General features: G+C 45.0%; 1 protein-coding gene across 13 annotated transcripts in view; it reads left to right on the top strand.

Moving 5' to 3' along the window:
- PTPRF (protein tyrosine phosphatase receptor type F) overlaps nt 1-2,141 on the top strand; it is a 791,126-nt gene extending 788,985 nt beyond the window's left edge. For all 13 annotated transcript variants that reach the window (XM_069642415.1, XM_069642423.1, XM_069642422.1 and 10 more), the window contains one exon: nt 468-2,141. In XM_069642415.1, the coding sequence (XP_069498516.1) occupies nt 468-536 (69 nt within the window). In that variant the 3' untranslated portion in view covers nt 537-2,141. The remainder of the gene's footprint in view (nt 1-467) is intronic.
- The last annotated feature ends 9,937 nt before the right edge of the window (nt 2,142-12,078 follow it).

Here is a 12,078-nt window from a genome sequence, read left to right as displayed (position 1 = left end):
TTTTCCAATAATTATTTCCAGGATTTCTCTCTTCCAAGTCTCCCCAAGTCTCCCCTCCAGGTGACCGTGCTTTTGGCCATTTCTGAATGGACTTTAATTCTTTCGGCCTGCCGCGGCACTCCCTCTCCAACGTTGTGACCATTAATTCTTTCGGCCTGCCACGGCACTCCTTCTCCAACGTTGTGACCAGGCTCATTCCAGACGCCCATCCTCCCCACCCCTGCCTCGCCACAGCAAGATCTGGCCACACCTGATGGACACCCACTTAGCTCGCCCACATCTGATGGACACGTTTTCCCATCACACTCCAGCATGTGGCCACACCATGTCCTCCTCAATCATGAGACAGTCTTTTGCCAATCCCCCTTCTGGGCACAGTCTCACCACAGTACACCTCCCTAGCTTGGCACCGATTCTTTAGAGTACCTCTCTTGACCTCACCCAATGTTTCTCCATCCTGTTTTTAGGACCAGTACCAGCTCTGCTACCGGGCAGCTCTCGAGTACTTGGGCAGCTTTGATCACTATGCAACGTAACTACAGCTTTCATCTCGTCAGACCTGGGAATGTGTTGCCGCCGCCGCTGGGCTGGAGTACCTCGTCCCGAGCCCTCAGCTGAACCCTCATCGGCTCCTCTGTACAGATGTCGTCCCTCGACCCAGATGAGCAAGCACAGTGCTTAGGAACCATCGCCACAGAAACATTCGGGTGGGGAAGGGAAGGGGGTGAGGAGAGCCCTCAGTCTCGCTGTTCCTTTTTCGGGGACCCCTCCGTCTGCTCTCTCCCTCCCACCCACCCATCCTCTCTGTCACCTCTGCTCTCGTGAAGCCATTGTCTTGATTTCCAAGGGTTTTATACACCTCAATGTTGACAAAATCATGTTTTTTTAAAAAAAAAGAAAGCCTTGTTTTTCCCACGAGTCGCCTTCCGCAGCTACAAAAAAGCTGACAAATGTTTAATTTTTGTATTATCTTTTTTTAAAATTTAAATTGTTAGATTTATTTTAGCCCTGTGATGATTTGTATTGTCTGATTGGTTATTGCCCTGTCGGTTTCAGGGACACCATGCCAAAATTCTAGAAACTAGAAGCCAACTACTATTAAACTCTACAGTGATTTATATTGAGAACTCTCCTGTATTAGGGATGGTTGGGCAGTGAGAGGAACAAAGGGGGTGACCGGAGGCACCAAATGTATTTCAACCTCCTAAGTTGGTTCACTTTCTACTTTCTCGGCAACTGATGGCTTACGCATGTGGTGAAGGGTTTGCCAAGCCACCACATTTGCGAAGGAAACCGGTCCCCTTTTGGCCTTATCCATCCTGTTCTTTTATGGGTATTAACAGCTGCATCTGTCTTGGTGTTTTATGTTCAGTGGGAACAAGTGTGAGAGATAGAGAGAGGTGCCAGCAGAGAAGCCAAAACCTACCCAGCTTTCATCATTGCCTTCCATTTCCATCGAACATTCTTGCCACCCCGCGGAACACTTTAAAGGCCTCCCACGTTGCTTCCAAACTTCTCAATGACTCTGGACCCAATGGGGAGGCAATAAAAGAGAGCACAATCTCAAGAGCAGCCACAGACTCCACGCCTTGGTCGCCATGGTACTTTCTGGGGTGCAGTTGGGGGTGGGGGCATTTAGGGCTGGGGGGGCCAGGAAAGGGCTGTCTCTTGTTTCCACTTTCACAAACTTGTTTCCCGTTCGTGGGCTTCGGTTACATCAGGACGTCTTACACCAACAAAAAACCAATGTGGCAAAAAGACTACTGTGACTGTACTGATGATATCTATTAATATGGCTTACTATATCAGGTCTGCACTACAGAAGGACGGAGTCTCCCCCGCTTCTCAGTGCAGTACTTCTTAATCAAGGTGGTGGAAGGGTTAACTAACCGTATTATCAAATGTATTCCGCATACTGAGAATCCGCAGCAAGCGTTGAAGACTCCGCGCAGGGCTAGGAGCGCTGGAGAAGACATTCATTTTTACCTTGTCGGATGCATTAGTGCTGTAGGAGTCCACTCTGTTGTATACAGTCTGTTTTCTATTTGTTAATAAAAAAAAAAGTCAAAAAGAAACACTGCAGCATTTTTGCTTGATTCCGAATGTTAATAAATTGGAAGAAACGTGATTTTTTTTACAAACTTGTCTCAATTGTGTTGTTTTTGTTGGATCGCAGTTGTTTTTAAATGCGCATGGTTTAGTTCCCAAAGTCTGTTTGGATTCTAGTAAGTCCGAGAGAAGGCAAAAAAATGAACTGAAGAAAATTAAAAAAAGAAGAATTTAGTGGTATGCGAATGCATGTATTGTGTACAAAATCTGTAGCTCGAGACCACATCTCTTGAGTACCTGCCCTGGCAAGCTGCATATTGTGAAATCTATCCCCTATCCTCTGCTTGATGAGGTGTGGGGGTCGCCCCCTGATTGTGCAAGGGAGCCCTGGAGAGTCTCTGGGGTGTTACAGACTTCGGAGAGCAGTGGCGAGAGGTTGGCCGTGGAAGAAAGGGTCACATGCCGTGGCAGCGAGGGGAGTGTTTTGTTCAACACAGCTGACTAGGTGGTGCCATGGAGTAGGAGTCCCTCAGCAAATAAAGGTGGTTGTTATTATGATTACATCAGCATTCTATATGTGTCCCTTCCATCCACACCACAAACCCATACATTTTTGGAAAACTTAAAAACACAGGCCGCATTTCCCAGAGCTATAGACCCCAAAGTCTGCGATACACTCTCTGAAATCCCAGGCTTGCAGACCATCCTGCACAGGATAGCCAAGCACTAAAGAACACCTCTTTGGGTAAGGTGTTTGCCTAATTTCCTTCTTGTGATGCAGTGATCCGGGCTTGTGGCGGGCACTTGTGTAAATGCCTGCACTTGATCGAATCTGCAGTCAGCATTGTGCGATTGCCTTCGATTTTGGCCTAGCCTTGCCGCTTGATTTTTGTGCTTCCCAGATACTTGGTTTGCTCTGAGCAGCTTAGTGTGAATTGTGGTGACCCCCATTTCAGCTCTCTGGTTGGTTTCTTTGGGTGACGGTGTCTGACATTACATGATTAGTTGGAGGGTTGGTGCTTTTGACCACTGTTTGGTTTATGGCAAAAAAATCATGTAAAAGTCGAGAAGGTTGGCAGGTTATTTACTGTATTTTTTCGCTCCCAGTCTTGTGGGCCACTCAAACCAGGATGTTTTGTGTGTCTGCCCAGCTAGCAGCAGCAATATGGTGGTATTTCCTTCCTGCAGTCTGCTCAGACCTTCTGTTCCATGCCTAAACTCCTTACCTGTTTTTCAAGCAGAGATGGATCCATGTCATTATACCACTGGAATTGCAGCTAGAGTGGCTCAGTTGACTGTGCCAATAACACACAATGATCCAGCAGGAATGCGGCTCTGCGTTGCGTGAGACATTGGGCCTGACTCAAGTTGTTCTGTTTGGCTGTAGTTTCGAAGAATGCAATGGATTCACTACGGTACATTTCAAGAGGTGCCACAGTGTTGTGATCCAAAAGCCATTGGCCGACATGAGTTCCAGTGTCCAGTGGTTCTGCTACCACTCCCTCTATAACTCTCCTCCATCTCAAACGCTCATCTTGACTGGTCTAGATCCTTACAGATCAGGAAGTGTGCAGGTGCGCTGGAAGTTGGAGATTGGCAGAGTTCTTTCTTTCCAAGAGCACATGATTCTGTACCCTTTTGGTTGGATCCGCTCATGATGTGTTAAACGTCGGGGGCAAACAAGATTGTGAATTGAAAATGTAAAATGCAAACTAGTTTAGCATGGTAGCTCATTATGCGGCCCTGCAGATGTTTTGAACTTCAACTCTGCTAATACCTAGATAGCATAGTCTGTGGTGAAGGACCTTGGGAGCTATGGTCCAAAACCACTTGACCATCATTTTTGTAATGTTGTTTTGTGTAAAGTCCTGACCTAGCTCGAGAACAGCAGAGCGATGTACAGAGTGTGAGTACCCAGCATTTGGGCTGGCATCTTTCAACAGTAGTACAGTAATGTGAGTTGGGGTCTGCGCATCCAGTCCTTGGTCAGGTGTTGTTGAAAGAGCTATATTTTCTGAGATTAGAAAAACTGGAGAATCGTGGGGCCATTCCGAGCCAATACCGGGATCGAGCTCTAGATGATGGAAGCGTGACAAGAGAAGGATTGTTTGTAGGTCCTATGAGGAGCCAGGAATGAGACTCTGACACAAGGGAGTTGTGGTTTTGGTCAAAGACTTCTACTAAAATAAAAAGGGGTAGGGAAATGCCTCTCTATCCCTGCTCTAAGAGGTGTTTCCCTACATAAAACCAAAACTAGGAGGCTGCCAGTATCAGAATTCCAAAGCAAAACCGTCCTGTGTCCAAAGTACTATTCTGTCCCTCACATTCTAACAAAAGTAACTCGAAGGTGAAAAGGGTAATGTCTTTGATTTTGAGTGGTTTATACATTTTCAAAAAGGAAAAATACGTAACTCTACACAATTTCCAGAAGGATAGAATTCCTTGTTCCAGAGGGTGATTCCATTCCCTTGGATTTTTCTTTACTCTGTTGTATATTGAAAAATATCAGTTCCTTGAGATTCCTTTAATCAACAACACACCTGATGGACAAAACAACTTGGCTCTTTGTCTCTATCTTGTTAGGATACCTGGTGTACTCTCCTGCAAGGTTTTCACTCCTCTTAATCAGCACAGCCTTTTGCTAGTTCCGATATCTTTCTCAGGACCTCTTTAGGTGATGTATTATACACTGTTCAGTTTCTTTACCTGGTGTGCTTCCCTACCTGGGCTTTCTTATGTGAGCACACTTGCAACTGCCTGGTATACTCTCCTGCCAGGGCTTTTTGCGTGTGGGCTCTGCAGACGCTTCCGAACTTCATATTCCCTTATGTTTCCTTTACCTGATATTGCATCTGCCTGGTATATTATCCTGCCAGGGCTTTTCTTATGTGTATTGCATGCACTCACAAACATGAAAGTGTCTTAATTTTGTTCTGTTCTCTCTTTCAAAGAAATGCTCACTTGTTCTTTCTCTTTCATGATATATGATCATTTACTTATATCGCGTTCGTACACTGGTGTTTCATGTGCTTCATTTGCTTTGATAACAATTATTCGGGTTTACTCCCAGTGTCCCTGCATCCCTTGGGTGGACTCAACGGATCTTGCTGGCATACTCTTTTGCTTGTGACAAGCCAGTGGCAGTTGTTCGATGTTACTTTTTTTCTTGCTGCCTCCGTTCCTCGGCTTCTCTGCCTCTCGCAGTTCTTGCTGGGCTCTTCTGCTTCCTTTCGGGCTTTGGTGAGGCAAATGCCACTTCTCAACACCTGAAAACATCCAGGAGCCCTCTGACGGCTTCTGGAGTTCGTGCAGCATATTCTCTCTCATGGTCAGCTTTGCTTTTCCTGGTCCTCGAGCCGGTTGGCTCCACAGGACTCTCTGTTGTCCCACGGTCTCTTGGTCCATACCGAGAGAAGCAGATTTCTCCTGCCAGCAGCGCACTTCAGTCAGCTGCTTTGCTTGTTTACATTTTCCAGCCACCGGTATGCACTTGCAACAACTAGAGCACAGCTTGTGCTCTTCGCCATCTTGGATCGGCATAACTCCAGATCATCTTCCTCATCACAGTATTCTTGTAGATATGGGAATGGAAGTACATTCTTGATGATTTGCATGTAAAGCCTCGGTAAGTGTTCTCAGTGATCTTTAAGGGCAAGTCAGCTCTGGGTTACTTCTAGGTAGAGTTTGAGAATGTGTTTTCATGAGTCTTAAAAGTTAAGTCAGATTTTGATGGCTTACATACAGATCTTGTGAAAAGGTCTTCCGTACACTTCGCAGGCGGATTTGGGGGGAGGTATAACAATATGCCATTAAGGCATTGGGCATGGATGGGGTATCCTCAAAAGAAGGAGGAGGATAACACGACTCGTCCGAAGGTGCTATGATATTCTCTGGAAGCTGTCTCCCCCCATGTGATCCTCCCTCATATAGCCTCCCCCAGAGTCAGGATCAGATAGCGACTGCAATCCCCTGTCCGCATGGGGAGAGATTACTGCCGTGAAAGGAGTGATGACACCACCGCTTCATCACAGTCCTCTTTGCGGATGAGTTGTGATTCAAGCTTGTTGAACTATTTACGGCGCAAGCAGCATGTGCTACTAGATACATGGAGCTTAGCCGCCAGGTGCACTGGGGGGGGGGGGAAGAAGAGGGAGGAGGAGGAGGAGGAGGACAACACACGGAGTGATTCAGTCACATTTCTGCATCCCCTTTGGCTCAGGGATGGTGCTGAGCTTGCCACCTACTAATAGTCACTTGACTGTAATATTTAATTGCCCCTAATGGGATGTGTCCCCAATCAACCATCCATAGTGATAATCATGCATATTCCATTATAAAGCTAAAAAAAAGCTTGATATATGCAGCAGATTCTTGTTGGCAGTTGTAATAGAAGTATGTGTACATTTATATTGCCATACTTTTATTTCCTCCTGCTATTAAACATTCATAACTTTTAATCAAATGTGGACCCTTCATAATTAAAGAGGTCCAAGGCATACAGTGACTAGTTAGTTTATTGTTGCTTTTTCCTGCCCTTTTAGCAAATTATGTATATATTATGAGAAACCCGAGGGTATCCTCTTCTCAGGTGGCCTGGGAAAGGCCATCGTTTTTAGGACCTGACACTGGGGTTGTAGAAGCAAGAGAGGATCACCTGGGTAGAGGGTCCTTGGGGATTGGGAGTAGGGTACCCACAGGTCAGACATGGTATCCCCCTTTCCCTCCTGAAAACCAACCCAACCCTCCCCAGGCCTCTATGGGCAATTGTCAAACATCTCCCCTCATTTTCCCACGTCTTTCCTACGACAGTACTGGGACGAGGAAGAGGATACTAGGAGTAGTGAACACCAGTAGTTCCTTTCACCAATCTAGTACTGGGACGAGGAAGATGCCTGCAGAGTACTGTGAAGTTCAGGCATGTCCTGACTATCCTCAGGCAACACTGATTGAGAGCTGTGAGAAACCTGAAGGTGTCTCACTTACTAGTCCCCGGGGGATCTGTCATCCCGGGGTCCAGGACACAGCTATCGCGATGGGATCCAGTTCCTGGGGGTGGACTAGTGAGTGCGTATCACCTGGATGGGAGGACTTCGGGGAGTAAAAGTGGGACACTGATGGGTGCGATGTGGTATTCCCCTTCTTATAACACATTTTCCCCATCCTATCCCGTGGGAGACTATCACTCTGCCCCCCAAACCCCCTCTTTTCCGACACAAACACTTTCGCACACCACGAAAGACAACGGACTAACACCAAAGCCATTTACCTGACATGTCCCAACGCCTTGGTCAGGCGAAGTCGAGCAATTCACAAGAATCACACACACACCTGACAGCCCTTTCCCTTCCCCACAGGGATAAAAAGGTGGAGCACGAAAGCACAATACCAGCCAGGCAGACTGCAAGACGGGAGAGCTAACTCAGCACAGCAGTTCAAGAGGAGGAGAAAGACAGCGCAAACAGAGAGGGTGACGAGGAGAAAAGCAACCTTGCCCTTTGAGCCAGTCCTGTGAAACCTCCACAGAAGGAATTGTAAGACTGTGGACAATAGCCAGCGTGTGTTGCAGCCGATGTCAACAGTACACAAGGACCTCCTCCACTGATAACCAAGCCGAGGGGAGACGTTTGCCACCATGGTAACGGCCTTAACTCCAGAGCACCCACATGATCTGTTCAAATATTGCCCTGTCTGATACCTGTACCTGTATGCCTACATTGTGGCATTACAAAATGTGTATTACCACTTGCCTAGCTCTGTAATTACACCGACTGCTTACCCTATTGTGCTTGATTCATTTTTACCTATTTGCCTATCCGTTCATCTTGAATGCCCATTTGTGTCAATGCCCGACTACTGCTTTTCTAAACTCTAGGCATAGCCCCTGTGCCCACTGATTGACTCAGCCTACAGCTTAAGTGTGCTTATTGATTTAGCCTATTGCTCTCGTGTACCCATTGCTTTAGCCTACAGTTGAAATGTGCCCATTGCTCTAGCCTACAGTTGAAATGTGCCCACTGATTCTTATCCCTATAAAGTATGTACACCATCACCTACAGCTGGCACACTCTCACCACCTTATTCATCACTAGTCTCCTTGGGTATTGTGACTGGCTCCCTCCCGCTGGTGCTCTAGCCCCACCCAACCTAACCATGATGTCATTAGTTTGCCCTCCTATCTCGGGCCAATCGAACTATTCAACGATATTAAGAATACATGCAAGCATCCCTTGCACTATAAATCATAGGAACTCTAGACTCCGATCTAGACTAACCAAACTGTACAAACCCCTCTAACTGTACGGATCCCTCACAAGCTCTCTCCCCCCCTATTAACAAGAGAAAGAACAAGAACCTTTTCACCCATGAGAAGGGCATTAATGCCAATATGGCCAACGACAACCACGCCAGCCACACTACTATCTCTCCTATGACACCATGAAACAGTATATTTTGCACAAACTAACTACCCCAATCCCTGCTTCAGCCACTACCGAGGATCACCTAATCAAAAGAGCCCTTAAAAATGCTAGGTCCTTGGTTGCCCATGCAACGGACATCGCTGACCTTGCACTGGCAGATAACTTGGACTTCCTGGCCATCTCGGAATCATGGCTACATGATGCGGCAGGACCAAAGTTATCGCTAGCTGTCCCAGACGGCTACACAATATCCCAACAGGACAGAGATAAAACACGAGGTGGAAGAATTGCCATTATAGCCAAAACAAGCCTCGCTCTGAGACCTGCTCCCTCACAAACTATGCAATCTTGTGATGTCCTCACTGTTAAACTCCCTCTAATCAATTCTCAGTCCCTCACCATCCACCTAATATATAGACCTCCCGGTCCATTGGGAACATTTGAGGAAGTTTTCTACAATCTATTATCCAAAAAAAAACAACTACTCAACTACTACTACTTGGCGACCTCAATCTAGGATTTAATGACTAGATAAGCATGACTCAAACATAGCCAATATTCTGTCCGAACTTGGACTTTCCCCAAAAATGTACAAACCTACCCACAACAAAGGGTGAACTCTGGATTGGGTGGCTGACTACAATTGTACGGCCAACATCACTTCTATCTTCCTACAACTGTGGACGGACTACTTCCTCATGTCATTCACACTGTCCACCATTAGACCACTACCGTTGGTCACTCCAATTGCCCCACCTTGGTTAAAAAGGAACAAAAAGAATATTACAGTGGACAATGTGATCCCAGCCATTCGGCCAACCCTTAACTCACTGGCAGACTACTTGGATCCAAGTACATTGGTCAACGAGTATAATAAAGTTATGCTTAGTACACTTGACAAAATTGCTCCACTCAAAGTTAGACCTAGTAAGACCAAACGTCACTTAAACAACTTCACTTAAACAAGTGGTTTACCCCCCAATTAAGGGACCTACGATTATTAAAGAGGAACAGCGAAACCACCTGGAGACTTCTCCCGTCAGAACACAAGTCCAAACTAACCAAAATATCAGCCCAATACAAAAAGGAAATATGCTTGGCTAAACAGAATACTTAGAACAAACATATATCTAATGCCAATTCCACTATGAAGGAATTGTTCAGCATACTAAAGGAATTAGTCGCCTACTCTAAGTGCATCTTCTAATTAAAATTGATTATTGATGTAACTTATTGAGCAACCACACTAATCAAGATGTGGCTTTTCTTGTGTTTTGCTTGAATAGGTGTGGCCGGGATTGTTTTTCTTGTACTACTAACAAGACAACACGGACACTATATCTCAGAATTGCCCGTCAAGAATAATTGAGACTTCTCACTTTTACGACAGTCAGACAGCTAATATTTGAACTTGGGCTGGGAGTGCTTCTTGCCCCAACCCCCACACACAAAAAATTCCTTTTCCCCTGACGAAGTTCCTCCCAATAATCTATAGGACTATAGGAACGAAACATGTTGGTCTTTAGACAGATACTAATGCAAAGTATTTGCTTCATAGATGCACTTTAGGTATCCTTTGACCAAGGCATCTAAATTAGAGACACCCAACAAAGAAGGTCTCTATCTATGTACTTTGTGTGGTTTCTTTGTTTGGTTGTATTTTGATTGAAAATGTAAATTAGACCTATTTCAAAAAAGATAGAACAGTCTACAATTTTGTATGTACAATTGGAGCCATGTTTGATGCTTGTTCCTTGCCCTTTTGTAGCCAGATGGCCAATAGCACTTAGTACTTTGTGTTGTTAGCCCTAGTCACTTTGGCAGCACGTATGCTAGATTTTACACGTTAGTTTTACACAGTTGGTTTTAATACTTGCATGTTTTTTATTAAAATTTCAATGTGAATCGTATTCCCTAACGAGGTCAGGTTGTATTTTCCTTAGACTTCGATTTTGTACTGTCTTTTAATTATCCCTGAGTGTGATTACTTTAGTGATTCAGTAAAACGCATGCTCACACCCACACTAGGCGCGGGAGCCCCAATTTTGCTTTTTGATATAATATGTCAGGTTTGCTCCCTTGAAACCTGCAGTGATACCTGATTTCCCTCTATATTTTTGGAGATATTCTGTACGGCCATCGGTCGTGGGAACTACACTTCCTTGCGTCCCAATTAACCTCCTTGGGTTACAGATACACCTTAAACATACAGCTCGCTCCTGAGAATTCCCAGTATTACCTTTCCCTTACAATGGCGGCAGATAAAGTCAAAAGCTATGACGATAAGTACGTGTTAGATTTACTCGCACGAGCCACAGCCCTGGATCCAGATAATGGCAGCTCTCCATTTAACAATGTTAGTAACTGGGATGAGCTAGCCCAACTCAAGAAACGATTTATCAGAACGTAACTACACGGCGTAATTATGATAGAATATCTCAGAAATGGTACTCTACCACAAGGCTTGGTGATCCGGAATGAACCTAGATTATTTCTAGATAATAAACAATTCATACTACAATGGAGTTACATTGCTAACAAGTGTGGAAGAGACTGGTTAATCTTGATCATCGATACGGCAAAGGAAATGACTGACAAATTTGCTGCTGAACATTTGGTACTAGAAGATGAAATTAAAAAACTAGTACCGATAGACATCTACAAGAAAAGACTGGAAGAAATGAATAAAGAAATAGACGAGTTTAAAGATTATACCACCCGTGACACAGTCAGAAGGATGAAAAAAGATTTATTGAATTTCACCCACGAAAAAGCTTTCACATATACCCAGGATAACTACAAACCCAATCAACAACGAGATCAACCTAGTTCCAGAGGACGCTGTGTAAGATTTGGCAAATCTTCCTACAGCTCTTATGGCTCCAGTGACGAGAACACAGAAGAGGGTGACGATGACTACAACAGCAGCAGAGGCTCACTAAGGGGTAGAAGACCGAGTGGTCCGAGACGTGGACAACCACAAAGACCCCGGAGAGGCAGAGGAAATACAAGATCCAACTCGAGTTTTTTAGACCAGGAACAAATGAATTGGGACTTCGAGCCACGACATACAAGGAGCAAGAGACTCTATTAGTGAACCTGTCTAACTACACCCCGAACGCTGCAGAAAAAGACATTCTGGAAAAAGGACTGACCTTCGTTCCTACCAATCGCTATGATCCATTTGGTAACAGAATGGACTTAGAGATGCTTTTCAGGAAAATTCACCTGAAACAATATTTGTCCATGAACCCATACACAGGTGAAGCAAATGAAACAGGACTACGTCGATCCTCCAATTTCAATCCACCCACTGCGAGTCATACCCCAGAAGCCACAGTATTCAAGAAAAGAGTCATGAACGACCTAGGAAGACTTGAGAAAGCCGAGAAAGAAACACTTACACATACCTTCCAGAACACCAATAGAAGAGAGAGAGAAGCCATACAGACATTAAAATCGAATCCAGATATAATCATCAGAAAAGCAGATAAAGGAGGAGCTATAGTAATCCTTAACAGACAAGACTATATCACCGAATGTGAGCGACAACTGAGTGACAGCCAGTTTTATGAATTACTTGAAACTGACCCTACTAAGAGACTACAAT

This window comes from Ambystoma mexicanum, chromosome 1q (assembly GCF_040938575.1).
Source record: "Ambystoma mexicanum isolate Mex_15411 chromosome 1q, UKY_AmexF1_1, whole genome shotgun sequence".
Classification (NCBI taxonomy): domain Eukaryota; kingdom Metazoa; phylum Chordata; class Amphibia; order Caudata; family Ambystomatidae; genus Ambystoma; species Ambystoma mexicanum.
The sequence above is the reverse complement of the archived record's forward strand: the minus strand, read 5'-3'. Positions and strand labels throughout refer to the sequence as shown.